Raw genomic sequence first — 27,275 nt, forward strand, 5'->3', positions numbered from 1 at the left:
TCAAATCATCACATCAAATCAACACAGCAAAATCAATACATCAAATCATGACATCCAAATCATTAGATCACATTATCATACAACGCCTACCTACATATTTACCTACCTATCTATCTAATGACCTATATACATATCCACACCATAAGATCACAATCGAGAAATCCCACGCTACTTCTCTTCGCTTATATTTTATAATATTACTGTATACCTGTACAGTATATACGTTAGAGAAGCTAGGTAGATGGGTGGATGAGTGGTGAGTATCTCATATTGAATGTTGAATGTTATACTCTTCATTTGAGGGGAAGGAGAGTGTAATGCTCATCTCTCGATGTATGTATGCATGGTATATATTCTAAATGTGCTACTTGGAATCACATACATAGATACATCCATCGCTTTTTTATCATGTTCGGACCTCTCATCTCTCATCTCGCAGTCATCTCCCATCTGTCATCTATAATCCTAAATTTAAGCTCTTCTTTCTCTCATCTCTATATTTCTCATTTCCCATCTCTCATCTCCCCCAACCTCAACCCCAACCTCAACCTACTCCTCAAATCACCTAATCAAACTCCCTCTTCTCTCCCAACTTCCCCCACCCTTCCAATACATCCCTATCAACATTACTCGCAAATTCCCTCTCGAAAATCTCTTCTCCCCCACAAACCCTCACCACCTCCCCCAATCTCGCCTTTACAAATTCCCACGCATTAACCCTATGAACCGGATCCACCATATTCCATTCCCTCTTCCTCTTATCTTCCTGAGTCTCACCCTCATATACTTGTTGTTCTCCCCATATCAAATTATCTCCTCCAATATCATCTCTTCCCGCCATCATCTCACTGATAACACTCGTCCACATCGCAAAGAAATCCTGGAGTTTCGAAAGAATGATTTGCGTCATTGGAGAAGGTAATTCCAAAAGACGTGTCAGAGCCAGACAACTCAACTTTTGTCTGTCGATGTTGGCCATGCTGTCGAAATGACGGAACCATTCTTCACTTAACCATTTCCAAATATTTTCAAGATTGTTGTCGATACTCATGAGGAGATTAGCAAAGACATTTGGATCTGCTAGTGCAATGCGAGCCAGAATGGTAAAATAATCTGTCTCAACTACGTCATCCAATTTGGGATATCTACGCTCCGGACCAGTAGTTTGATGAGCTTCCCAAGCATCGCGAAGTCCCGAGAAGATCTTTTCCGTATAACCAGATTCGTGGAGATCTTTTGTGATTTGTGTAACACCATTGGAACCTCCTAATTTTTCAGCAGCACGAATTAAATCCTCGACGGTTGTTGTGACAAGGCCGGCCAGATCGCGCTTGGTAACTCCTAGTAAACTGGTCATATACGAGAGAACTCGAAGTCGATTCGCATCACCCAGCATAGCTTCTGGTGCCAATAGAATATATTCGTTCACGATACCAAGAATGACTCGAAGATTATCAGAACCAAGTTCAAGTAGAGGAAATGCGCAATCGATGAGAGCTAGAACCTCAGGAGATGCAGGTGATGATGACTGAGCGAGAATTTGTGCCCACAAGTCAAGAGCTTCTTCCATAAGGTAGACTTGCATTTCTGAACCGGGTTCCACAGCGCGTTGAATTAGAGGTAAGATTAGCGAGTGGTATCTTTCAGATTGACCTTGCATACAAGATACAAGAGTAGACATGATTGTTAATATGGCCTGTTTGAGAAGATGTTCTTCACCAGAAGCTTCCCAAAGACCTGGTAAAATAGAAACAATTTGATCTGCATATGGAGAGACATGAGTTTCTAACCTGATAGCAATCATTCTAATTGTTTCCAATATTACCAATTTTGTTTCTGTGTTCTCAACCTCTTGAATTAAGGCCATAGTGCGACCAAGAATATCAGGAGCATATGGAAGAAAAGGTTCAACGTGAAATTCGAAATCATCGACAATCGCCTTGAATTGACGAGCTGCAGTAATGCGAACGACATGATCATTGGTTTCATCTTCTGATTTAAGTAGGTGTTGAAAGATTTGATATACCAACGGTCTATTAGCTTGTGATATTCTGACAGGAATCCATTGGCCAAGTAGAATAGCAATTCGTCGACGAAGTACCTTCCAGCTTTGACCGGTTTGTTGAACATCATTAACTAGAGTTGAAGTAAGGAAGGTATCGAAGTCAAAGCTTTGATGTATAACAGCAGCAGATAATCCCATGGCAGTGTACACAGCATCCTTGGTGACAACGGATTGCCCATTACTACCTGTAACCGATTGGAAGTATTGTAACAGTGGTGCCACTAGAAGATCTTTGAAGTTGATGACGAGGTCCATGAATAACTTTTCCGCACAAGGTCGGACTTCAAATTCCCAAGTATCTCCACCCCCTTCTTCACGTATCTCCCATTCATCCTCATCTTCTTCCCAAGCTTCCAAATCAACTTGACGAAAGACGAAGAATTTAGTAACGATAACACTTGCCATTTCGGCTATTAATTGTTCAGAAAGCAATTGCGATTTGAGGAATGCTACAGCTTGTCGCTGTTCTTCTTTGACCTCGGGAGTTCGATATTTGAAGGACTGTGTTGGACTAAATACCATCTTCATACAAGCTCGCAATAGAGTAAGACCTTTTAGACATAATTTTTCCATGATCGGTCTATCTTGTTTTGATCCATCATCAGTTGCCAACGCTTTGGCACTGAAATCCTGTGTTGCTGAGCCATAAGAATCTCCAAATTTAGAAACAAATCCCCAATATCCTCTTACCAAATCTATAGAATTAGGCAAGAGTGCGAACGCAGCAGGATGTGTATTTGACATTTGGACATGTAGTTTTGCAAATTGTACGAGGTGCTTCTCAGCTAGTTCCTTAGCAGGTGATGCCAAAACTGTGGATTCTTCATTTACTATTGTGAGAAGTTGACCAAACTGTTGTTGCGATTGTTGCCATATTTGTTGAACATCTTTATCATGATTTGGAAATTCATAACCCACAATAAGAAGTCGTCGAAGGATTTTGATCGCAATCAAACTGTTTTCCATAGCATTTATAGCACCTGCTTGATCATCTGAAGAACTCCCAGAAAGCAAACCAAGCCATTGTGAAACCTTTTGTGTATAAATGCCGCTCAACAAGAATACCATCTCCGGCGTGACTGATTGTAAGCTCGTTTGAGATCTCCTTAATCGGGCGGTCGCCAACTCTTTCACAATCTGTAGCAATATCAACATTCCTCTTTGTAGATGAAGTTGGTTTGTTTCGTTTGCAGTTCGCAGCATTCTAATTAAATTCGTAAGGACATCCGGCCAATCCATAGGATAATCCACTCGGACTACTTTCGAAATCACCAAGGCATTTTGTAAAGCAAGTTGAGGATCCGACTCTTCGAATCCACTCTCTAGCAGATGTGATCGAATATTCTCTTTCTCTTCGGCAGTGATAGCATTTGGAGCTGTCTTTCGCCAATATTTATCGATACCATTTTTCAACTGTATGACCGCAAGATATCTTACTTCGGAGGGTAGGGACTTATCGAGATATACTGCCTAAGCAAAGGTATTAGTTGAGGTGCCCATATGCCGACATTCATGGAGAAAATACCTGCAGTAAAGTATAGTATCCTCTCTGTGTCTTCCAAGCTTCTAGTTGTTGGGTCCCAGTTTGGATAGCTAGCTGTTGAGAGGACCCTGCCGACTGCAAGGCTAGATATACCTGTTGAGGATTGAGAGGAGCTGCCTCACCAGGAACTTCAATCGCAAACGCCATAACGAAAAGATTTAAACTTTCACAAGATGTCCAAGTATGCAATGATCTTCAAGAGACGAAAGAAAGTTGTGGTGTAGTATTGAAACTGCGCCCCACCACGAGCTGTTTTTCTTGAGGGGAGAGGGTCTCTAATATTCCACCGTAAGGTTAACTTTTTGTTCGAGCTTCTTTTTTTGAGTGACACTTCACTTCAGCCTCGTCAGTGTCAAAGCTCCACCAGGATTCACCAAACATGAGATGCTATCTATCTATTCTTCTCAACGTGAAGCAATGAATGTACGAAATTGATATTCGAGTTTCATATTGAATTGTCGTCAATCATCTCATGTGTGTGTATTAAAATCATCCAAATTATGTTCGATTTTTTGAGGTTCGGATTTGGCACCCATATCATCATCATCCTAGAACATCTTTTGGACCCCAATACGAGTTCCCCTCATCTCCCATTGCTTATGACGATATTATACATGAATAGGTAGCTAGGGTATCATCAGGTTACATTTTATCCAAGACCAGAAGAGGGAATGAATCGATTGTGAGGCCCTGGCAACATCAACAAGATTAAATCACGTATCAGTAACCGGTTATCTTCATAATTTCCAACCATGACATCTCTTCCTTCAACTTACAAAGCTCTACGCTTCAGCACCCTTGCGGGTCCTCTTACCATTGAGGAGCAAGATATCTCATCACTTCAAACTCCGAAAACTCTCTTGATAAAAGTCCATTGCGCGTCTATAAATCCTGTTGATACACAATTATGGCGTGCAGGCATAGTATCCGTAGTCTCTGGCTCAAAAGGCATGGGTCGTGATTTCTCCGGCACCATTGTAGCCATTGGAGATCAGGTGAAGGGGAGTTGGTCTATTGGAGATGAAGTCTTTGGGTTGTTATTTCAAGTTGTATGTTTGTTCATCTGCTGATATTTCGGGGGGGACTTGGGAGACAATTAAGATGTATTACTGACAGGAATAGTTCGGCCAAGGAACTTTCAGTCAATACATTGCTGTTAATCCAGCTTCGGACCCAGTGGTCAAAAAACCTAATTGTATATCTCATGAAGCCGCTGCATCGATTCCTCTCGTTGCATTAACCATGTTTGCGGCTTTGGATTGGCTTCCCGCAGCTAGGGGTGATTCGCAGAGAAAAGTGATTGTACGAGGAGCATCAGGAGGGTGTGGTTCCTGGGCTGTTCAATGTGAGTTCCTCTCTACTCATTACTAAAATATTCGATATATTATAAAATGATGTTAACACATCTCCAAGTGGCCAAAAATCTCTACGATTGTCACGTCACAGCCATCTGCTCCTCTAAAAATATCGAGTATGTCAAAAGTCTAGGAGCAGATGAAATAATCGATTACACCTCCGAACCAGTTCTCGAAACATTAATCAACAGCAAGAATACTTCAACAGAATACGATCTACTAATAGATTGCGTGGGAGGAACAGACCTCATACCCTCCTACGTGCGTCCTTCCCCCTTTCCCCAGATCTCAAACTCCCTCCTACCCCCTAATACCTAACACCCACACAGCAAACTCTCCTCCACCCCCACGGCGCCTACACAACCATCGTCGGCGACAAAACCGACGTCAAAGGTCTCGGCGGACCCGTGACATACTTCAAAAATCCCATCCAAATCTGGCGTTACATATCCGGCTTCATATGGGGTCCTCGTTATGCCGTGATATCCCTCCATACCAAATCCGAGTATCTGGAAAAGATAGTTGGGTTGGCTGAGAGAGGAGAGGTGAAAATCGAGATTCAGGAGGTGATTAAGGATGCGTTGAATGAGGAGACGGAGGGATGGAAGAAAGCCATTGAGATTATTGAGAGTGCAAGGGTTAGAGGAAAGGTTGTTCTGGAGATCTTGTGATGTGGGGGAATGATTGTAATTTATTTGATGATGATACTAATTGACCCTAATAACATAGCTTTTAGTCTAGGAATTGGATCTAATCTTTGGTCCCAACTGAGACGAATCCCATTTATAAATTCTGTTAATCGCCCAGACTTAGAATGTATAAGTTCAACACGGGAATCTACACGTGCAGTATGATAACCGAATACAATCTGTTTGTTGATGTAGTTGAGATATCCAAGTTTTGTGTAAAAAATCTAAGCATATGAATGCACATTTGAATTGGATAACTCAGCTACAATCTTCTACCTCTTCTTTCACTTCAATCAAGCCATCTCTTTCTTTTCTTCTTTGCACAATCCAAGACCCCAATTCTCCCCATATCTTCTCCTTTTCCGCAGGCGACAATGATGCTGCTAGTCCAGATGTACTAGATGCCACAAAAAGCCTAGCTCCTCTCCATGAATCTTCACCCTTTATAACTCCCAAATTCTCTTCTTCCGATTGCCACCCGTATCTGAACTCATCCTTTGCCATAGCCCTTCCCTTCTTGACTCTCCACACACTCTCCCAGATACCCTTCCCAACCAATGCTACAACTTCCGGTCTATAAACTCTAATCTTCTCTTCCAACAAACTCACTCCCTCATCCATTTCTTTTTTTGACAACTCCCCTCCATTTCTTGTAGGTCTTTCCACAATATTTGTATTTCCCAAAGAATATAATTCTGGTAGTTTTACATCATCTTCCGCCTTCAAAAGTCGAGTGGTACAACCTGATGAATAGAGTATTTTCCAAAAACGATTGGAAGGATGTGCATAGGCGTGGCCAACTTGAGCGGTCAATAAACCTGGGTTGAGACCTACGAAAAGACACAGAAGATTAGATGCTATGACATCGGGAAGAAATGAGAGATGCGCGTAGTGGGATGGAGGTTTGTAGCCTCCGCCAGCGCGGGAACGACGTTTTTTGGCTGGAGAGGGTTTGCTTGCTGGTGTAGCGGAAATTGACTCGAGCCTGCGTTTTAGGGGAGAAGGAGTTGCGTTTGCATACTTAGGAACTTCGACGGGGCGCATTATAGGCGATCGCCTCTTTCGAACACTTGTTGGTATAGGCGAAGTCATAGGGGAGGGCGTACAATCGCCACGCAGCTCCATTTTAATGAGTCGATCGTGCTGCTCACTCATTCCTTCAGGGGAATTCCGCCCAGCTTCATTACATGACATTCCATCTTTATGATTCCTATGTTCATGCGTTCCTTGCTCGGGCGATTTGCAATTCCAAGCTTCCAACCGGTTGCTTTCGAATTCTGATTGAAAACCTGCTGTGACATCGGGAGCGTCTGTACAGAATTCCTGCTTTAGAGGAGAAAGAGATGATTGTGAGGTTGAGGATTTTGACAGAAGATCCCGGGGAGTCATTCGGGGATTCTGTCGGCGAGGGCGTGGAGGGCGTGGAGATGGATTTGGGGAGTATGTGAATGAGGAGAGATCCAATTTGCCTTGAAAGCTTGGTGCTGTTATGTTAGGTGCAGCATCTGCTACCATCTCTTCCTTTTTGAAGTATTTGGAGTTCACTTGTTTACCCATATTTTTGGGCAATGGATATGATGTTAGGGTTGTGATGAGCATTCGAATAGATGTACAAAATAAATCTGCCGGGTCAGCATTTTAAGTAGAGGATAGCAATGACGTCTGTTGAAACGACGAATTCTCCAAAATAGTTGTTACCATAATTGCGACACAAATAGAAGTAACATGAAGATACTCATAATTATTGCGTACATAGCTTTTTAATATCCTCAACATACTGGCAATGCATGGAGAAAGATCCAAATGCGTCGTGTCATATACAGAAGAAAGGAAAGAAACGATACCCAATTAACATAAATAGAATGGTAAGTTGTTCTAGCGACCCTCATTATTTACTTATTCATACATGACGGTGAGTGGATGGTGGGGCTGGGCTGTGCGGTGCCTTCCCTCAACAAGACACATAGAAACAAAAAGTTATATAAATTCCATTTCCCCTGATTTATTTGATTCTTGAATTTGTCAATTTTCAAATCCTTCATCCCCTATACATTACGATACCATTCTTTACATAATACGAAATCATGGAATCCGTTCAGAAAGTACTCGATACATTGCACATTGGAGGCAAGACACAAGCTGCCCCTCCTAAAGAGCCCAGCTCCACCGAGCTTGAACAGCTCAAGGAGAAGTACACCAAAGCAAAGCAAGACCAAGTCTTTGCATTTTACGATACCCTCGAAGTTGCAGAGAAAGCTGCTCTCTATGAACAACTTTCAAATTTCGATCCTGAATACATCAACAAAATCACCGATGCAGCTCTCAACCCACCCAAGACCCAAGATGCCGACAAAGAAACTGGTCTCGAACCACTCCCTGAATCTGCGACTGCCAGTATTCTCGATTCAAAAGCTGAAGATATCGAGAAGTGGTATGAAACGGGTTTGGATTTGATAGCTGAGAATAAGGTTGCAGTGGTACTTATGGCTGGTGGCCAAGGAACCCGTTTGGGAAGTTCAGCTCCAAAGGGTTGCTTCAATATTGGTCTACCTTCCGAAAAATCCCTTTTCCAAATTCAGGCAGAACGCATTCGCAGAGTTCAGAGATTGGCACATAAGAAGGCTGGTTATGCAGCGGATAAAAAGGTGGTTGTTCCATGGTATGTGATGACCAGTGGACCAACTCGAGGACCTACTGCAGACTACTTTGAGGAAAACAAATACTTTGGTTTGGAAAAGGAGAATGTTATTATCTTCGAACAAGGTGTTCTCCCTTGTATTTCGAATGATGGTAAGATTCTCTTGGAGAGTAAGGGTAAGGTTGCTGTTGCACCAGATGGAAACGGTGGTATCTACCAAGCCATCGTCACATCAAATGTTATGTCTGACATGACAAACCGGGGTATTCAACACATTCACGCTTACTGCGTAGACAACTGTCTCGTCAAGGTAGCAGATCCAGTGTTCATTGGATTTTCAGCTTCTAAAGATGTCGATATTGCTACAAAGGTTGTACGAAAGAGAGATGCTACCGAATCTGTTGGTCTGATCCTTCTCAAGAATGGCAAGCCAGATGTTGTTGAATATTCTGAAATCGACAAGGAGACCGCTGAAGCTAAAGATGCCAAGCAACCAGATGTCTTGAAGTTCAGAGCAGCAAACATTGTTAACCACTATTACTCTTTCCGATTTCTTGAGTCGATCCCTCAATGGGCTCACAAGTTACCTCACCATGTTGCAAGAAAGAAGATTCCTTATGTGGATACTGAGAAGGGTACAACTGTCAAACCTGAGAAGCCAAACGGTATCAAACTTGAGCAATTTGTTTTTGATGTTTTCCCAATGTTGGAACTCAACAAGTTTGCCTGTATGGAAGTCAAACGTGAGGATGAGTTCTCACCACTGAAGAACGCGAGGGGTACTGGTGAAGATGATCCAGATACTAGTAAGAAACATATCATGGATCAAGGAAAACGATGGGTACAAGCTGCAGGTGCTACTGTTGTCGGTGAGAGCACCGATGATGGTATCGAAGTTTCTCCATTGATCAGTTACGTAAGTCAACCACTCACTTGTCCCATGCCGCTCGGTTCAGTTAAGCTAACATGTCTACAGGGTGGAGAAGGATTGGAGAAGTTGAAGGGTCAGACCATCACTGCCCCAGCTGTTTTGGAGAAGGAGCTGTCATGATGCCTTAAAAGGGCCAATCAGATGAACAATTTAGGAAGTTTTTGGTTTGGCTATAAGCTCTGATAGCAATATTATCATTCAATACAAGCGAGACATTTTGAAGCAAAGTGGATACCTAAGTAAAAGTACTAATACAAGATATCAATAACACTGGAATATCTACTGTGATTTTGGTGACTGTTCAATACTTCCCATATCCATATCCGAGGAGAACATTGAATCTGCGATCTCAGCCCGTGAGGTGAGAATCAGCTAAGACTTTTAGAACAAAGAAATACTTCTAGTGTGTATCCTAAGCCTCCATTGCTGAACTAAGAGGATAACAAGCCTTGCTCCATGACAATAATTTGCCTCCACATATCTTTTGAAGGGGTTCTAGAAGATTTCTACCAGTAGTCTAGTGGTCATGCATTCAACAACCACCAGCAAGCGTGAGCGTGGAAAAAGTACCGGTTATACTCTAACAAAAGTCCAGATGATCAACCCCGCCATTATTGTTGGTAATGAGTGGCTAAAGAGATCGGATCTATCCATCCGCCACTCCTCTCCACATCACGTGTTGAAATTCCACGATGTAATTACCGTATGTACGGATGCTGGGAAGGGAAGTGCATGAAGTGGAGATGGAAAACTGGGAAAAAGTGGTGGAGGCATCGTGCTACTGGATATGCTTAAATTTCCTCCGTCTTATCCGTAGATTAGAGTACATATCTATCTTACTTTTATCTTACATCACTTTGTTGAGCAAAAATCAGAGGGGAATGAATGAATATATGGATGGGTGTGAAAACTGGTTTTACTTACATATCTAAGTAAGTTATTCAAGATTATGGTTGAGTACCGTAGGTATTTGTATTCGTATTCTATCCAGCTATCTATCGATCAATCGTGATGGGAAGGGAAGGGATGGGATGGGATGGGATGGGAAACAAGTGATGGTTCAAAGGTTATGATATATATGATTTGTTAGATCGTGCTATTCTACACCTACATCTCATCGTCGTCATTACGGTCCGATATACTCATAGACAACCTTACCTACATAAAGTAAGAACCTTAGCTCGGGCGGTAATAACAATCAAAAACCCAAATGACATCTGCCAAGCCACCTCGTGGCAGTGCCAGGCAGCGCGCCCAAAGATCTGAAATCCATTCCCAAGAGAGTGAAGTGTGAATGTGACGGAGGAGAAACTACTCTACCTAATTAATAAGTGATGAGGCGAATCATGAGGCGAATCTTGGCTGTGCTCCGGATCAGAATCGGGAAGCCGCAGAAATCTTTCGCTGTGGTCATTCGTCGGAGAAAGGATAAGTGAGTACTTGCTACTAGGTACCTAATAGGTAAATTCGGAGAATACCTAGGTAGTCATCAATGATGTAGGGAGAGTAGAGTACCGGTATATATGGAGTGACTTTCCCCCGGACGCGATTCGCTTGATCCTTTTTCTACCTGTTGCAAGTGAAGTTCGCAAGTGAAGTTTGCAAACACATCGGCATCACAAATCATCCACGGTGAAACAAAGCGCATTTCTGGAAACTTTTAAAGTTTGGGTCGCATACCGATTTTTTATCTGTGTATTTGGTGTTTACATCTACATCAATATCATCCAACACATTTTATTCAACGGGAAGAATAATATTTCAACTACTTCTTTTCTCTTTCTTTCTTTCATCCTTCACGTATCGCATTACGATATAATAGATCTCTTCATCAATCAATTATCACAAGAAACACAGTAATAAACATCCTCACCTAGCCAACCATGAGGACGGATCTCTGGACCGTAGCACTGCTACTCTTCTCCTCCACTCCCTCATTTGCGCATCCGCAATACATTCCCTCTGCAGAATTAATCACACGCGATGCAAACGCACAACCTGTAGTCGAAGCCGATGAATTCACATACTATTCGCGCGAGGAGAAACGGGGTGGCGATTTATTCAAACGCAAGGGTGGAGGAGGCGGTGGCGGTAAGGGAGGAGGTGGAAGTTCGAGCGGTGGCAGTAGTAGCAGTGGAAGTAGTGGAAGCAGTGGAAGCAGTTCTTCAAGGTATGTTTATGGGAAATTTCTTCTTTCCGATTCTGAGATTTATGGGATGGATGCTGTGAGGCGAAGTGATGCGAAAGAATCTTGAGGAGGGGAATTGAGGGACCATCTCGGCTGTTGGGGGTAAAGCACCGAGATTCGGTTTTTGGGCGGAATGTACTGGATTGAGTTCAAAAGAATCAAGCTCTAACATGATAATAAATAGTTCTGGTTCTTCGTCCGGGAAAGGAGGTGTCACATCCTCTTCCTCTTCGTCGGGTGGCGCTACGAAAGCTGGCTCGGGTCCCGCGCCTGCTTATGGTGGGGGGAGATATGTATGTACCTTGCTCAAAGATTCAAGTATTGATTACTAACCGACAAATAGTATGGCGGAGGAGCAACAACACCATATTCCTCCGGAGCTCGTTCACCTCTCGGAATCGCCCCTGTCTTCCTCGGTTTGGGTGCCCTATCCATCTTCCCCGGTCTCTGGCTCTACGGCGCCTACAGCTATCCATACCACAACCCCTATTCCTTCCGCAACCACTCCGCTACCCGCAACGGCACCAACACTACATCTGCCTCTATCGAAACTCGTCAAGATTCAGACACCACGGGTGTCAACCAGACAAAACCAGTCACATGTCTCTGTGCTGCATACAGCGAATGCGGATGCGACGACAGTGGAAACTCGACATTCCTGGACCAGATAATCGGAGATGGAAGCTACGCGGCGTTGAACAAGTCGCTGGTTAATGTCGCGGAGGTTAATGGTACATCGACGATTCTTATCAATGGTACGTTGCCTAATGGAACGACTGCGAGTGGCGGGTCGGATTCAGCGGCTGGGAGGACGATAGTAGAGGGTTTGGGATGGTGGGTTATGGTTGCGACGGTTTTCGCTACTTGTTTTGCTATCTGATTTTCTTTCTGAAGATTTGGGGAATCAGAAAAAAGTAAGGAATAAGTCAAGATAACCTAGGAATTGCTTTCCCAGTACACTTGCAAGCAAAGCAGTTCAGAGAAGACACGGAATTTCATTGTATATTTTCAACACGAACATGGGCGGTATCATTCTTCTTTCTGGGCGTCTCAAAAACGATGGGAAGGAAATGGAATGGATTGGATTGAAATAAATTGGGAGGATACGAGATGAATTTATGACCCCCGATACGTTTGTATTATTAGTACTTATGAGATAATGGCGGTTTGGGGGTATATTGATGGAAGGATGAGGGATGAGGGATAAATATATCCCTCAATGAATATAATACGGGGGTAAAGTGAGTAAGGCAGTAAATGCTAAGATAGGCAATGGTCTTTAGATAATACAAATTGTGCGTTTTATTTCTCGATCTTATCGCGTGAGCGGAAAATAAATGAATGAATGAATGAACGAATGTTTCAAGTGAGGTATATGTATCTAGATAGGTGGTGGAAGTATGGTGTGGACGGTTCGTTTGAAGTTCAGCGACTCCTTCATAGTTCGGTTAAATAATCGGACGGAAAATGAGGTTCTAATTAAATATCGTCTCGCCAGTGTTCCTTTTCGTGAGAAATTTTATATTCTAAAAGTACATTTTATTCTATCTATTTCGTTTTATTTGATCCCATCCTATTCTACATTATACCCCTCATGTCGATGCAAAATTCCTCGCTTTACGTCGTCGTATCAATTCTCCCAACGGTATCTCATCTTCATCCACCACATCCGCTTCTTCATCCACCCCATAATCTCTCAATCTATCACCTTCCGAATTTGTCCAGCCCTCTTCTCCGTCGAGTCCCTCTTCATATTCTTCACTTTCGTCTTCGTTCTCCTCCTCTTCGTCATCTTCTTCATAGTACCCATCTCCTTTATTGATAGTACCTCCTATATCATCTTTCTTCCAACGTTTCAAATCTGCTTCTTGACGCTGTCTAAATGCATCTCGTTCTTCTTCTACACTCCCGTAGACTTTCTCTTCCATCGGGATCGTTTCCACACCCACACATCCCGCCCTCCTTCCCAACTTGTCCGGATCCGGAGGCGGCCACATACCCACCCTATCATTAAATCCATTTTCCTCCCACGTCCCCGCGCTCTCTAAACTTGGTCCCCCTGCAAGTGGATTAAACCATACAAGTATATTCGCACTCCCCATCGCTTGCACAATATTCTCCCAAATGCCTATATCAAAGGGGAATTCCACTTTGTGCACTCTGACCTTGCGTCCTCCATTCGCATACACATAGCCGCGCATATTTTTCGATTTTGAGCGCTCGATGACCGCATCGTGGCGTTCGATTTCCCAGGCTTCGATCATGTAGATGTTTGTTGCGAGAGAGTAGATGGTGCGTAGAAAGAGGAGGGACATGGCGAAGAGGGAGAGCCCGGCGGAACAGGTGATTATGAAGAGGAGGGTGAGGGAGGTGGTTGAGGGGCCTAGGTAGGAGGGGAGGGTACTTTCGGAAATGACGTAGCTGATGCGGATGCAGAGGAAGAAGGCGAGGATGAGGAGGGAAAATACGGCGTAGAAGAGGAAGCGGACGAAATGGGGGAAGGTGATGTGGGAGACGCAGTTGTTAGTCCAGGGACAGTGGTGGTCCATTTTGGGGATGCAGCTAGAGGGTGTTAATTATGATACTTATCCAGAGTTGGATTTTAGAAAGGTAGAATCAGAGAGAGGGAGATATACCGTTTACATTGTTTACAATGATGTGCTCTAGGCGGCTTCACCGCATCACATTTCTTACACCATCTCACATTTTCCCACTCTATCTTTTCTAAACCTTCCCCTTCTCCAATCGCCTTCTCATCCCTCCCGTCCTTCTCCGTTTCCTTCTCAATCTCACTCGCAACTCTATCAACCCAGCCCCTTTCCCCCGGATCAACAGAACAAGTCTTCCAATAACACCATATCATAGCCCACGCACTTGCATTGAAAATCACCGTTTCTCCGGTACTCAGAGACCCGGGCTCGAGAAAAGAGAATAGGATCTGGGATCCATAAACGAGAAACGTCATGTGGAAGTAACAAAATGGTTGTGCGAGATCGCTTATCTTATTAATTCGACATTTGGATAGCAGGGAAAGACGCGTTTGCGTCATGGTGAAATGTGGTGTTTACATTAACTGATGTGCTTGTGTTGATGAATAGGTATTGATATTGATATCGAACCTTGAAGCTTTGTAAGAAACATCGGAAAGGGACCCCTAAATTCGTGCATGTACGATACGAACTAGGTAAGACTACATAGGTAGCCTTACAGCCTCGCACCCTCGTACCGCCTAAGCTCGGACACCTCAGCACATCCAAGCCCGAGATTAGGTAATAACGACAGGATGGAGCGGACTCTTCATACCGATGCGTCATTGGTCAGCTCGTTAAACATATCACGTGTAGCAGGGGTAATTACACGACACAGCGAAGCGGACAAATGAGTGGAAGACGGAGCAATCTGGGCCCGTCGGCGCACCTGTTAGACTTCTTCACTTGCCAGTCTCCCGCGTAGAGAAGAGACTAGCGGGACATTCGAGGGTTGCAATTATAGGAAACTCATGAGATTATGTCTCCACGTACAGAAGAGGGAACCGAGATATCCTTTCCCGCTCGAACAAGCTTTGTAGACAAGGTGCAAGTGCATTTTTTTGTTGCTAGGGATGGAGTTTAATGTGGGCTCTAGAGCGAAGGTTCATTGTTGGGAGCTGGAACGGAGCAATTGATAGATTGATGGTTTGATGATAGGCTGAAATGGAGTTGAAACGGAGGGATGTGGTTGGTACGGACGTAGTTTTTTTGGTCTCCCTTGGGATTGCGATTAGAAATGTCTACCATTTGAGAATTTGCTAGGATTCTAGAAGTTACCTAGTTTCTTTTTTTCTTGAGATCTAGGTTGCATGACCAGATGTCTATATAGAAATGCTTGTCCCGCATCTGTCTTTTGAATTATGCCATACTCTGTATAAATCAAGGCAGCTTTATATTGTCTTAGCAAAGTTTTCCCCGTCTATACGTTCTTGCATTACTTGAACATTCCTCTTTCGCTATTGCAGTAATCTCCTCGTGTACCCTTCGCATCACATTTGGTATCTCCAACCATGGTTGAATCCACGAAAACTCCGGACTTGGAGACTTCCACAATCTCACCCGCAAGATCTCCCAATACCAGTGCTTCCGATCTTCCTGTCAGTATGCAGGAGAAGCCTGCCGCCGCAGATGCCGTCGTCGAAGCAAAAATCGAATTCAAACCAAGCACAACCTTCATCCTTGCTTTCTCCTCCATATGTCTCATCACTCTCGCCGCCGCACTTGATGCCACCTCTCTCAGTATCGCCCTGCCAATCATCACCGCGAAACTAAAAGGATCAGCTATTGAAGCCTTTTGGTCTGGCACATCGTTTTTACTCACTTCTGCGGTATCTCAGCCTGTTATCGCGGGGTTAAGCCATGTTTTTGGCAGAAAGGAATTATTACTTGGTTCGGCTATATTATTTGGTATCGGGAGTATCTTGGCGGCTGTGGCAAAGAATTTTACTTTGATGTATGTGTTGTCTCAAACTGGGCTGGGGAATATTTGCTAATGGTGAAACTTTAACAGGCTGGTGGGTAGAAGTGTTCAAGGCATTGGAGGAGGAGGAATCTTGTCTCTGGGTGAGATTCTCATCACAGATTTGGTTCCTCTTTCTGTTAGAGGTGCTTATTTTGGTTATATGGGTATGAGTTTCTTCTTGACGTGAGATAGTATATCAACTGACTGTATAAACAGGTAGTATTTGGGCTATCGGAAGTGTTGGTGGTCCATTGATGGGTGGTGGTAAGTTTTCTTCCACCCTCTTACGCATACTCGTCTAACTTCTTCCTCTAGCTTTCGCAGAAAATGTCTCTTGGAGATGGATCTTCTGGATCAATATTCCCATCATTGTCTCCGGAGCAATCGCAATTATTCTATTCCTGAAAATCACACGTACGCCAGGAAATCTATTAGCCAAAGTCGAAAGATTCGATTGGTTTGGTTCCGTCATCTTTATTTCTTCAACAATATCTTTCTTGATTCCTATTACATGGGGTATGAATATCCATTCCAATCTATAACTTTCATCGCTAACAAGACTAGGCGGTGTAATGTACGCTTGGGATTCGTGGAGAGTACTCTTCCCTCTCCTAATTGGCGTCGTAGGTTTAATTGGTTTCTCCTTTTATGAAAAAAGACTCTCCGATCGTGCATTCGATTCCGAAGGCGAACTCCTACCGGGAGATAATATCCAGCCCATAATTCGTTTCAGTATCTTCGGTACATGGTCAGCGATTTCCATATACTTTCAAACAATGATGCACGGAATGGTTCTTTGGTCTTTGCTGTATTATCTTCCCTTGTATTATGAGGCTGTTCAGGGATATACACCCATCATCTCTGGTGTAGCCATCTTACCCGAAACTAGTTTCGTTGCTGTAAGTCATACAAGTCCTTTTCCTCTAGCTTCCCAAACTTACTAACACATCCCCAGCCCATGTCAATAGTAGTCGGTGTCCTTGTTGCCAAAACAGGTCGCTACAGATGGGCACTCTGGTCCGGTTGGTCTCTCGCAACTTTCGGTTCAGGACTTCTCTATCTCCTCAAGCCATCAACTTCAATTGTGCAATGGGTATTCCTCAATGTTCCCATCGCAATCGGTACGGGAATGTTATTCCCAGCCATGTCACTTGGGAATCAAGCCGCTTCCCGTCCTCAGGATGCAGGCCACGCAGCTGCTTTCTACTCGTTTGATCGTGTGTTCGGTCAAGCGATTGGTGTTGCCATCGGGGGTGTTGTGTTTCAAAATCAAATCAAGGAGAAACTTCTCGCCTATCCACTTCTTGCTAGCATGGCAACAGAATACAGTAAGGATGCAACGGCATTGGTGCAATTGATTCAGAATATGGACGACGGATTGGAAAAGACTCAGTTGAAGGGGGCGTACGCGGATAGTTTAAAAATGATTTGGATTGTCATGTGTGCATTGTCTGGAGCGGCGCTGGTGTCGAGTTTATTTGTCAGAGGATATAGTTTGGAGGTGGAGCATAAGACGTTGCAGGGGTTGAAGGAGGAGAAGAAGGGGGATATGGAGGCGGTGGGGAAGAAATAAGGGTGTGTTTGGGTTTATGATTTGATGATTTTGGATTTATGCTTTTTATTTTCGTGAAGGGTCTTGTTACGAGATGACAGACGTGGGACAGCATTTGGGTTTTATACAATAGGTTGGACGGATAGAAGATGATAAGGAGCGGGGATATGATCCTCCTTTTTTACGAGGTTACTCAGACTTTGTAGTAGAATAATATTAATCTCATTTTTCTCATGATCCAAATATCAACATGAGTAAAGTCTCAATATTTGTTGTGATGAGTAGGCGCATAGTAATTACAGCACTCATCCTAACTCAAAATGTCAGACAGGCTCGAGACAGGGTAATCGAAGTCCTCGACATGCGGATTGAAGTAGTATTCATTACTGCTGCTTGAGTGTATGACGTGCATCTTGAAAATATTAGAATCGTTCTTGTTGTGGGCCAGTCACTGGGAGTAAACAAGCCAGGTCTTTGTCTCTAGATGAAACTCTGATTCCACACCATCATAATGTCTCATCACCAACGTCTCGATATCACATTCAAGTCACGCTTATTAATAATTACCATTATGTAGTCCAAAAACTCAATTTGAACATTCAAGCTGAAAGTCGTGACACAGCGTATCCCAAGAAATAAATCAAGCCAATCAAGCGAACTTTCTATGTTCCACACCAATAGGGGTTTCAGCTACCCCACCACGAAACGTCATCATCTGCATGATTCCCCTCCTTGAAATCCAGCGCTGCTGATCCAGATTTCAGGGTTAAAAAATATAACAAGCTCCTCTGCGTACCTACTTTAACGATTTGTTTCTGTTGCTATAATATTGTACACAAAATACCACTCTTCCTTTTGACACTTCACAAGAAATTTTATTACGAACCTCAAATAGTAAGTTCCGATCTAGAGATATTATCAGGATGTGGTCTTTCGGCGAAAGCTTTTACGGAGCTCCAACATTACCCCGCACAAGCCACCTCAACAAAACAAATACATCTTCTCTTATTGAGTTCTTGACTGACAGTATTGTCTCTATAGCATTTCCCAAACAAACCCAAACTCAAATCAAACAATAGCAATCATGTCTGGCTACGGAAACGAAGGCTACGGTGGTCAACAAGGCGGAGGATATGGAGGTGAAGGTAAGAATTACAGTCTTGAATGTGGGGAGCGGGCTTGAGGATGGAACACGCTGACTCAGATCTGTAGAGAGAAGAGAACATGGCCGCAGGGATGAGGAGAGCTATGGTGGACAGCAGGGTGGTGGATACGGCGGAGAGGGAAGACAAGGCGGCGGATATGGCGGTGAAGGTATGTTTTCCGATATCCATTCCTTTGCTACTCTATATGCAAAGTACAAGCTTACAAATTTTCACAGAAAGAAGAGAAGGCCAGCATGGCGGAGCAGGCGGACCCGGAGGAGCATTCGGTGGCGGAAACTTTAACGAAGACCGTCGCCAAGGAGGCGGAGAAGCCCAAAGCTATTACGGAGGCGGTGGACAAGGAGGACAAGAAGAAATCCGTCACGGCGGTCGCGATGAGAGATATGGAGGAAGTGGAAATAACCCATATGGAGGCGGTGGAGGATACGGTGCCGATGATGAGGATTTGAAGGGCGCAGCTCATCATGCTCAAGAACATGCCGGTGATTCTGGAGATTCTAACTTGTTCTCGAGCGTTTTGGGTTACTTGGGCCAAAACAAACAAAACATCGGTAATCAGGATGTCGATGAAGAAGGTATGTCATTTCAACTACACTATTAATGTCTAATCCAAAAAATCATACTAACAATATAAAAATAGAAGCTGTCAACTCCCACAAACAATTCTACGGCGGTGGCGGCTCTTCCGGCGGTTCTTCGGCATCTTCATCTAGTATGGGTAGTGCCGCCGCAATGCAAGCACTCAAGATGTTCAACGGTGGTTCATCTGGAAACTCCTCGTCCGGAAACTCTCAGAACGCTTTCGTTGGAATGGCAATGGCACAAGCCAGTAAATTGTTCGATCAACAAAGCAGTCAAGGAAACGTCTCTTCTGATTCTTCTAAGGAGAGCGTGGTTCAGAAAGCTGGTGAAATGGCTCTTAAGATGTATTTGAAAAGTCAGGGTGGTGGAAACTCGGGTGGAATGAGCGGGTTGATGGGATTGGCAAGTAAATTCATGTAAGGGAATTGTTCGCACGAATGGTTGTCTAGGTGCTCGGCTGGGAGGATAGTTTATGATATGTTATGATAGCATGATTTTGATGAATGAAGAAATGAAATACTTAGCAGCTAAAGCGACTTGAAATTTTTCGATCAGTTATTGTGCGTATGTGGCTAAGGAAACAATGTGATTTATTACAGAGGCCCGGGGGTTGATAGCTGGCTTGGAGCGTCAGACTGATAAATGTTTGTCAGAGAATTTGTTGAGCCATTGTTCTCACAGAAGATGATGGAATTGCTTCCATAGCACGCATCGCCCGTTGAGCTATCAGAATACAATGTCCGATGGATTTCTTTTGGCCCTTTCGATTGTGTCCAACTTTTCTTTGAAGGGTGAGCGGGTTTGCGGAGATGGGCCTGGCGGATTCCTGGATTACTCTTTTGGATTCAATAGATCTGATTAAAAGGCACGATGGCTGAGTGTTGGCGCTTTGCCATGTCGTCTCGTTAAGATAGGTACTGAACTATACCTCGATTTTATATAACAATTTCAACTCTACTCTACTCACAATTTGCAAACATCCTCGATCCCAAGAATACAAGATTTTCGCAATACTAAGGTGACCTTCACATGCCTAGAAATTACCAAGCAACTTTGTGCTACAAAATGACTGTATCAGAATATCCCTATCAAGCTGGCACAATCAAAGCTATATAGGTTAGTGCGGGCACGGGATGAACTTGTGCAAATGTCAAATGTATGTGGCTGAAGGCGAAGTACTACTTTCGCTTTATTACCTCAACCCAGCAGGAAATAGTGAGTAATCGAGTCTAGTATATACAGGTACTCTACTGGTAGATGGATAGGTCCGATACTTCCATCATGAAGTTGTGGATTCACTGCTCCGATATTATCATACTTTGACCATCTCCCACTAGCCATATCTAGCTTTGGAAATTGTGGCTTTAGGCTCATTAGTTGTGGAAGGGATGGGCATTTATGGGGTAAAATGGACGTAAAATCAATGAATATTTCCTGATCGAGTAGATCTCTGCAACATTTTGCATGGCACCCCGTTCTCCCCCCCAAAAAACTCAATCAACTTCACATCGTAAACGTTGGATCGACGCGCTGGCTAGAGTAGCGCAGCGCTATCACGTGAATAAACTTTGACGCCAGCGCCTAATTATTAGCGCGTCTCGTAACCTTTTGGAACAAGGAAACTAAGATAAGACTTTCAATTCAAATATCTTCTGGATATCGACCAGAACCCACCTCGACACCTATCGTGAGAAAGGATGTTTTCCTCTTCCGTTCGAAGAGCTGTTTTAACAGCACCGCCGCTACCGATAATCCTTCCTGTTCATAGTGTCGCACCACGAGCTGCTACTTCTCAAGCCCTCTCTTTCCGTTCCCACCAACGGAGATTATCCTCCTCTTCTTCGTCGAAACCTTCCAGTCCGGCAGATGGATCAAAGGGAGTAACAGAGGGACAGGCGGTTCCTGCATCTCCATCACAAGCAAGACCTGATGGCGAGAAGAAAGCTGCGAAAGGGGGGAGAAGAAAGGCAAAGGATGCTTCAACCGGGTCTGCGAACAAAGCCGATACCATGCACAATCTACCCAGCGTACCTAGTACCAGTCATATTGCGCCGAATCGTGAGTTTGCACACTTTCAAACATTCACAGGAAAGGTTTTAACTTATAAAATGCAGAAATTGCCGCTTCCGCATTCTTCTCCCTACACAGACCTATATCCCTCACTATGAACTTCCCTAAAGCCGTTACTGACGAAGCGTTCGCCGCTATCTTTGCCCCACGAACACGATCGAATAAATCGCAAGACGTGATAGCCACTCTATCAAATACACTTCAAACACTTGACTCTGCCACAGGCTCCCTCAAGCAACTTAATATCCAAGATCGATGGAACGAAGAGACAGATGAACTCCGCGCTGGCATCACCGCTGATTCCTATCGCGTTCAACATCTCGACAACGTCAATGAATCACCCCGTTCAATGTTCGCTCGTAAATACTCACCCTTTTCTCCTCCACCCGCGCCCGTTCCAATGAGTACAGAGGAATCTCTTGCAGCAGGCGCAGAAGCCGCCGCCGAGCAAGCGGAAGCGCATCTCCCCCAGCAACGTACCTACCACACCCTCCTCGCGATCACCGAATTCACGGATTCAGCCGGTGAAGTAACATATACAGCCGAAAGCGGCCCTATAGTATCCGAAGATCCACCCAGAAGTTATCTAGAGCGCTCTAGAATGCGTCGCCGGGAGAGAGCGACAATGTGGGCTATTAGTGTGAAGAGACAGCGGAAGCTAAAGATGAAGAAACACAAGTACAAGAAGTTGATGCGTCGGACGAGAAATTTGAGACGAAGATTAGATCGTAATTAGTTCTTTTTTCCTGTTCTTTATGCAGAAATGGAGACTATGATTATGATGGATACGTTTCTTTGGCTTGTGTGTGGGGCTTCCGGCTCACTTCTGAAATTTTGGGGCATTTTGAGGACTACATGCGTGCATATTGGGGTATTGGGTTTTCCTTGATCTCTATGGGGGTAGAGTAGGGTTTTTAGTGGGGGTGAAGACGGCATGAGACGTCATGAATGAGTAGCCAACTACTGGTTTTGATTTAGCAATAGCATCTCATAGTTTACGAGAGTGGGCATTTGTCACTAAGAAATTCCTCTTTCACAAACGTACCGCTGCTCACTCTCACTCGGTAACCCTATTCCCTGCTCCCCTTTCCATTTCAACGGTAGATCAAACCTCCCCACCCCTATAGCTTATCCTCACTTAGAAAGCCAAGAAACAAATGTACTTATACTATCAAATTAATCAAATTGAATTGAACTATGTGTGGAAAACAAAACTTGTATACAAATAAATCATTTCCCTTTCTGTCTATGGAGAACCCTCTGTCCCACCCACCCCTGTCTTTCCCCCCAGACCATAACACTAGCGATCTCTATCTGTCTATATCAGAAAACGCTCTCAAGCACAATGCATGCGACCAATCCCGTATCAACGCGAACGCAGGGTTTTGTAGAAAAGACCGCCCCTTAACCTCGCCAAGTTGCACGTAAAGAACAATAGTTTCACTTCATTTCTTCATTCTATCTGCTTTCCATATACTTCGGTCTCGTTTCTCTTATCCCACCCCATCAGTCAAGAACCTTTATCACATGATATCGCTTGATTCCTCGTTTACCAATCATCTTCATCTTCTTTTTTAGCATTTCCTTGCATTGCGCTTTGCCTCGCTCGTAAAGCTTCAGCTAGACCACCAGCCAAGCTTGGAGTGGGAGTGCTCCGGCCGCTGTTGTTACCACTTCCATTGCTAGAAATACTCATACCAGAATCACGGGGTGCGGGAGGAGGGGCTGGTTTCCTACCCGCTACTGGGCGTTTGGCAGGTGGTGCAGGCGGAGTAGGCTTAGAGCGAACCGCAGCGCCATTTGCACCGTTCATCTTCGGAGGTCCAGGAGGAGGTGGTGGTGTTGGACGAGAGGCAACAGGTGGTGGTGGTGGAGGTGCAACTTCTTCGAGGTAAGCAGTAGGTGCCCAGCCTTGACCACGGACATTCTTGGTGAGCCACCAGCCTGTTCGTTATTAGTTTAATTGGCATTGTCACATAATGAATGGACTAAGCTTACCATTTGTCTCCTTTTGGAGAACAGTCACTATCTCACCCTGCTTGAGAGAAAACTCATTGGCACTTTGTCCAGCAAATTCGTAGAGAACGCGGTATTGAGGTTCTTTCGATGCTGGAGCCGGGGGAGGAGCAGGTGGGGCGGGTGGAGGAGGTGGGGGCACAGCTCTTGTAGATTGTGCTGGTTGTAAAGAAGGATTCCTTGTATGCACTGGAATAGAGGCTGCAATAGGATTGGCCGCGGGTACCGGCGCAGGTATCGGCCTTGTTGCTGCAGCTGGTGTGGGTACTGGCTTAGGTGTTGGTCGGTTTCCGTTCGTCAATTTTGAGGGTCGTCCTCCTGGTCCTCCAGGCTTGATAAGACGCCCTGAGGTGAATGGTTTCGGCGCGACAGGCTTGCCTTTCGGCAAAGGCTTTGATCGCGAATTGGGTGGCTCGCCTGCTTGGGTGTGAATAGTCGCACTCTTGTAATGATCTTGAGCCTGTTGAGAGTCTTTGACCACCTTGATTAGCTGCATTTTGTTAGGCTTCTTGGCATACTCGATCGAGTCTCCTATTTTAAGATTGAAACCGCCACCAGGCATTGCTCCTTGCATATGTGTAAATAGTTCGGTCTTAAAAACGCAGGTAAGAAGCGGATCCGCCTCCTGTGGTGAGCCAACGCCCAGGGAAAACCAATCATCCCGACAAGTCGATACGCTAACGAATTTGATAGCTCCGAGGGGAATGGCCTTTTCCACAGCAATTTGAACCTGCTTATTTACAAGCTGCTGACTAACTATATAGAACTTTGCCTTCGTCATGATGAAGATGCGAGGACTAAGCTTACTCGATCGACCGAATTTTGTCTCGAGAATCTCACCACGGCAGGAGAAAAGGGTGACTTCGTTAGCTGGCAAATTGATTGAACCGCGTATTTTTGATCCAGGTCCTGTGGTTGCTGCAATCCCAAGATAATCACCCATGAAACGTCTTGAACCTAAGAGACTGTATCTTCTTCTCTCTTTGCGCCCTTGCAGAACTTGGTGACCCTTTTCTCTTAATTCCAAAAACTCTTTACCCTCTCTCTTCTTCCTGAACATCCTTTGAATTCGAGTGGCGGCTTCGATTCGGATTTGTAAGAACGCTCTCCACACACGTTGAATACGGGCAGCCATGTTGTGCCAGTAGCGATCTCGCATATGTTCTAGGGCAAATAGGGTCTCAGGTGCCTTGATGAATGCCTTGGTCACACCCATTTGATATTCCTCAACAGGTATATTAGTGTCTTTCAGAATTTGCATTGCTCCAGTTTTTGAATCTCCTGTCCATATATAGTCGCCTGCATAAGAAGTTTTAGGGGAAAGTAGGTAAAATCGTTCAACGAATTTGTCAAAGGTTTGACGATATGCAAATCCGGCACGACGAATACGAACGTTCTCTTGTAGACCAAGGTACTTGACTTGATGCAGAACATTCTTCTCATTGTATTCCGTTGGTGACTTATTCTCATTGGGCTTGATGGTACGAATATATGATGGTGTTGCCTTCATCAATGTTGCCACCAAGTCATTTGCCGAGGCCTTTATTTTATCACCGGCAGATGGAGGCTGCTTTCTGTTGTCCTGATCGACTTGGTGGGGGAATAATTCATGAATGAACTGATTTTTGCTTTGTCCGAACAGGTTGAGTAAGCCCTTGAGAAGTTGGTCCTTATTCTTGTCTGTAATTCCCTCTACTGTATAGCTCACATCACCAGCATAATGCTTGACAATGAAATTGCCTTGTCGAGGAGTAAGATGAGGATTCGACATTCCGCCAATTGCCTGCATGAAAGTACGATCACATGCAGCTGGATCGGCATGGGCTGTCTTGGTTGCATCTTTCATAGCAGAAAATATACCTGGTGGCCTTGTAGCTTCGATCAAATCACAAACAATTTTGTTGTCAAAGTACTTGATTGGGGTCCATTGGATCTGTTCCCGGGCATATTCCTCTTGTTCAGTCTTCAATGTTAGCTGAATGAAGATCTGTTGCAATTTCTCGTTGACATAGTTGATACACAACTGCTCGAAACTGTTCTTCTCGAAAATCTCAAAACCATAAATGTCGAGAATACCTATCGAGTTCGACGTCGCCGACCTAGCAGTAAGGGATTTGTTGACACGCTCGACGATCCAATCGAAAAGGTTGTTATATATTGCTTTAGCAAGAGCATCCCTCGTGGCTAGCGCTTGAGGAACATTCGCGGGTGATTCGATAACTTCCCCGTTCCGAGGAGTAAGAATTCTAATAGTGATAGCTTGAATAACATGGCCTGCATCACAATCCAGCAGGTATGCCAGGAAGTCAACAACTGATTGATCAACAACTGCAGCATATCCATCTTCATCTTCGCGAAATTGAATATTTCCAGTCCACAAGATAGCAGCTAGCATGCGGAATATCTCATCCTGTTCAGCTTGCGACAAACCTATAACCTTCATGGCATTCAAAGTATCCTGATATTCGGCAAGATCATCAATTCCATCAACATCAAAGCACCCGGCTTTGCTTGTGTAAAGATACTGCGACGGTTGCTGAATACCATAATTCTCCCTGTATGTCTGCGACGCCCCTTTTGTAAATTGGTAGAAGATGTGGAAATTCCGCTCGTCCTTGATCTGAGTGACTACTCTCGTCTTCTCGAGAAGGTAATTTGTTATATCCGCGCCCACCGGTTCTCCTTGCGCATTAAACTGCAATTGGAGGTATTTTCCAAAACGAGAGGAATTGTTGTTTCGTAATGTTTTCGCATTACCAAAAGATTCTAGCAATGGATTCGTCGCCAAAACCATGTCCTTAATCTCCTGAATGGATGAGTTGCTGCCTCCAGAAACATTGGCTATGTATTGCATGATTCGCTTTGCTGCCTCTGTCTTTCCTGCTCCAGATTCTCCTGAAATGATAACACATTGATTGTCTTTATAACCATTCATATTATAGTAGGCAGATTCGGCAACGGCGAAGACATGAGGTGGCATCTTAGATATCTGTTAGAAACGCAGGTATCCAATGTGTGGGTTCGGTGTTTACTGACCTCCAGCCGATTCTTGCCTTTGTAACTATCCAAGACTGCATCTGTGTATATTCCCACTGTGAAGCGTTAGATGCGCGAACTCGAAGAAGTCATGTTTCACTCACAATCTCGAAAAGGATTGACGGAAACAAGCACATGCCCGATATATGTCTACGTAAAACTGTTAGTACTCGTCCTCCTCGGGAGCCCTCCCAAATCCCGTGTTCGTTCGTCGCGAAGAGAGGCCATACATAGATTTCCCTATTATCGAATCTCTTCTTAAGATTCTCGTTGATTGCTTCATTAGAGACCTTACTGATCAAAGTAAGATCTGACACACCAACTTCCTTCTTCTTGGTTGTGTCGAACTGGGCCTTCTGGATATTCGGCTTCCCCGACGGGGCACTCTCTGCGGCAGAGGCATTATTGTTCCCCTTCGGACGACGGCTGATACCCTGTTCCAATAGATATTATTAATTATGCCAACTTTTTGAAGGATGCAAGAAGGCCTTTGTTGTTCCATACCATTTTGAAGTTGAGTCGACCCTGGCTATCAACCCCCCTTACAGGCGCAACGGTCCGCGCTGATGACAGTAGATCTCAAGGAATGATATTTAGCACAGCGAAAGTGAAAGAAACTGCATGCAAGAGCCTATCATGAAAAGACCAGAATCGCACGCTCAATGCACAGATTTTGGCAGTTGGTATATCGTCAAGTGTGAATAATTACTTCGAAATCGTCACTTGTAGATAGATGATCGGCTTCGCTACGAAACGCCCGTTCCAATTCACAAGCGCTAAATCGGAACGGTAAAACTTAAGGCTTTAAACTTCCTAATTAGTGGACTCAGCCTTCTTGACCACGCATCCTTTTTCTTTGCCTTTCGCCGCTTTGAAAACTTACGAAGCATCAACAAAGACTGGAATTGACATCGGCTTACCTCCATACACGAAGAAACTCCATTCCTTTACAC

The 27,275-nt window shown here is 44.3% G+C and overlaps 10 protein-coding genes across 10 annotated transcripts; 6 read left to right on the forward strand and 4 right to left on the reverse strand.

Annotated features, from left to right (window-relative positions):
* Positions 1-565: 565 nt before the first annotated feature.
* On the reverse strand, positions 566-3,755 carry EAE98_012154 (uncharacterized protein; the record flags this gene model as incomplete). Its single annotated transcript, XM_038959779.1, has 2 exons — positions 566-3,535; positions 3,591-3,755. The coding sequence occupies 2 exons, from the start codon at positions 3,753-3,755 to the stop codon at positions 566-568; spliced, it is 3,135 nt and encodes a 1,044-aa protein (XP_038803814.1).
* Positions 3,756-4,360: 605 nt separating this feature from the next.
* On the forward strand, positions 4,361-5,634 carry EAE98_012155 (uncharacterized protein; the record flags this gene model as incomplete). Its single annotated transcript, XM_038959780.1, has 4 exons — positions 4,361-4,657; positions 4,731-4,953; positions 5,022-5,224; positions 5,293-5,634. 4 exons carry the CDS (start codon positions 4,361-4,363, stop codon positions 5,632-5,634), a joined length of 1,065 nt encoding a protein of 354 aa, XP_038803815.1.
* Positions 5,635-5,910: 276 nt separating this feature from the next.
* On the reverse strand, positions 5,911-7,209 carry EAE98_012156 (uncharacterized protein; the record flags this gene model as incomplete). The annotated part of the gene is made up of 1 exon (XM_038959781.1): positions 5,911-7,209. The coding sequence occupies one exon, from the start codon at positions 7,207-7,209 to the stop codon at positions 5,911-5,913; it is 1,299 nt and encodes a 432-aa protein (XP_038803816.1).
* A 371-nt stretch (positions 7,210-7,580) lies between these two features.
* On the forward strand, positions 7,581-9,494 carry EAE98_012157 (uncharacterized protein). The gene is made up of 2 exons (XM_038959782.1): positions 7,581-9,206; positions 9,267-9,494. Exons 1-2 carry the CDS (start codon positions 7,737-7,739, stop codon positions 9,339-9,341), a joined length of 1,545 nt encoding a protein of 514 aa, XP_038803817.1. The 5' UTR covers positions 7,581-7,736; the 3' UTR covers positions 9,342-9,494.
* A 1,298-nt stretch (positions 9,495-10,792) lies between these two features.
* On the forward strand, positions 10,793-12,722 carry EAE98_012158 (uncharacterized protein). The gene is made up of 3 exons (XM_038959783.1): positions 10,793-11,391; positions 11,594-11,702; positions 11,753-12,722. Exons 1-3 carry the CDS (start codon positions 11,105-11,107, stop codon positions 12,287-12,289), a joined length of 933 nt encoding a protein of 310 aa, XP_038803818.1. The 5' UTR covers positions 10,793-11,104; the 3' UTR covers positions 12,290-12,722.
* A 158-nt stretch (positions 12,723-12,880) lies between these two features.
* Positions 12,881-14,559, reverse strand: EAE98_012159 (uncharacterized protein). The gene is made up of 2 exons (XM_038959784.1): positions 14,046-14,559; positions 12,881-13,971 (listed from the first exon to the last, which is right to left on the reverse strand). The coding sequence occupies exons 1-2, from the start codon at positions 14,456-14,458 to the stop codon at positions 13,002-13,004; spliced, it is 1,383 nt and encodes a 460-aa protein (XP_038803819.1). The 5' UTR covers positions 14,459-14,559; the 3' UTR covers positions 12,881-13,001.
* An 889-nt stretch (positions 14,560-15,448) lies between these two features.
* EAE98_012160 (uncharacterized protein) lies at positions 15,449-17,473 on the forward strand (the record flags this gene model as incomplete). Its single annotated transcript, XM_038959785.1, has 6 exons — positions 15,449-15,891; positions 15,949-16,064; positions 16,117-16,164; positions 16,216-16,416; positions 16,465-16,799; positions 16,856-17,473. 6 exons carry the CDS (start codon positions 15,449-15,451, stop codon positions 17,471-17,473), a joined length of 1,761 nt encoding a protein of 586 aa, XP_038803820.1.
* A 1,063-nt stretch (positions 17,474-18,536) lies between these two features.
* On the forward strand, positions 18,537-19,620 carry EAE98_012161 (uncharacterized protein; the record flags this gene model as incomplete). Its single annotated transcript, XM_038959786.1, has 4 exons — positions 18,537-18,597; positions 18,665-18,766; positions 18,834-19,193; positions 19,259-19,620. 4 exons carry the CDS (start codon positions 18,537-18,539, stop codon positions 19,618-19,620), a joined length of 885 nt encoding a protein of 294 aa, XP_038803821.1.
* Positions 19,621-20,897: 1,277 nt separating this feature from the next.
* EAE98_012162 (uncharacterized protein) lies at positions 20,898-22,006 on the forward strand (the record flags this gene model as incomplete). The annotated part of the gene is made up of 2 exons (XM_038959787.1): positions 20,898-21,258; positions 21,315-22,006. 2 exons carry the CDS (start codon positions 20,898-20,900, stop codon positions 22,004-22,006), a joined length of 1,053 nt encoding a protein of 350 aa, XP_038803822.1.
* Positions 22,007-22,554: 548 nt separating this feature from the next.
* EAE98_012163 (uncharacterized protein) lies at positions 22,555-27,167 on the reverse strand. The gene is made up of 6 exons (XM_038959788.1): positions 26,827-27,167; positions 26,553-26,756; positions 26,427-26,472; positions 26,323-26,378; positions 23,269-26,266; positions 22,555-23,214 (listed from the first exon to the last, which is right to left on the reverse strand). Exons 1-6 carry the CDS (start codon positions 26,827-26,829, stop codon positions 22,820-22,822), a joined length of 3,702 nt encoding a protein of 1,233 aa, XP_038803823.1. The 5' UTR covers positions 26,830-27,167; the 3' UTR covers positions 22,555-22,819.
* Positions 27,168-27,275: the final 108 nt, after the last annotated feature.

Source organism: Botrytis deweyae (assembly GCF_014898535.1).
Source record: "Botrytis deweyae strain B1 chromosome Unknown BDEW_060, whole genome shotgun sequence".
NCBI lineage: Eukaryota > Fungi > Ascomycota > Leotiomycetes > Helotiales > Sclerotiniaceae > Botrytis > Botrytis deweyae.

Excerpts from the sequence above, each read along its gene's own strand:
- EAE98_012158 (XM_038959783.1), top strand. The coding sequence starts at position 11,105 with ATGAGGACGGATCTCTGGACCGTAGCACTGCTACTCTTCTCCTCCACT. Across the intron at positions 11,392-11,593 it reads AGTGGAAGCAGTTCTTCAAG|TTCTGGTTCTTCGTCCGGGA; the intron begins GTATGTTTATGG and ends GATAATAAATAG. Across the intron at positions 11,703-11,752 it reads CTTATGGTGGGGGGAGATAT|TATGGCGGAGGAGCAACAAC; the intron begins GTATGTACCTTG and ends ACCGACAAATAG.
- EAE98_012163 (XM_038959788.1), bottom strand. Across the intron at positions 26,379-26,426 it reads CGTCAATCCTTTTCGAGATT|TGGGAATATACACAGATGCA; the intron begins GTGAGTGAAACA and ends AACGCTTCACAG. Across the intron at positions 23,215-23,268 it reads TCTCCAAAAGGAGACAAATG|GCTGGTGGCTCACCAAGAAT; the intron begins GTAAGCTTAGTC and ends AATAACGAACAG.
- EAE98_012157 (XM_038959782.1), top strand. The coding sequence starts at position 7,737 with ATGGAATCCGTTCAGAAAGTACTCGATACATTGCACATTGGAGGCAAG. Across the intron at positions 9,207-9,266 it reads TTTCTCCATTGATCAGTTAC|GGTGGAGAAGGATTGGAGAA; the intron begins GTAAGTCAACCA and ends ACATGTCTACAG.
- EAE98_012159 (XM_038959784.1), bottom strand. The coding sequence starts at position 14,458 with ATGACGCAAACGCGTCTTTCCCTGCTATCCAAATGTCGAATTAATAAG. Across the intron at positions 13,972-14,045 it reads CATTGTAAACAATGTAAACG|CTGCATCCCCAAAATGGACC; the intron begins GTATATCTCCCT and ends AACACCCTCTAG.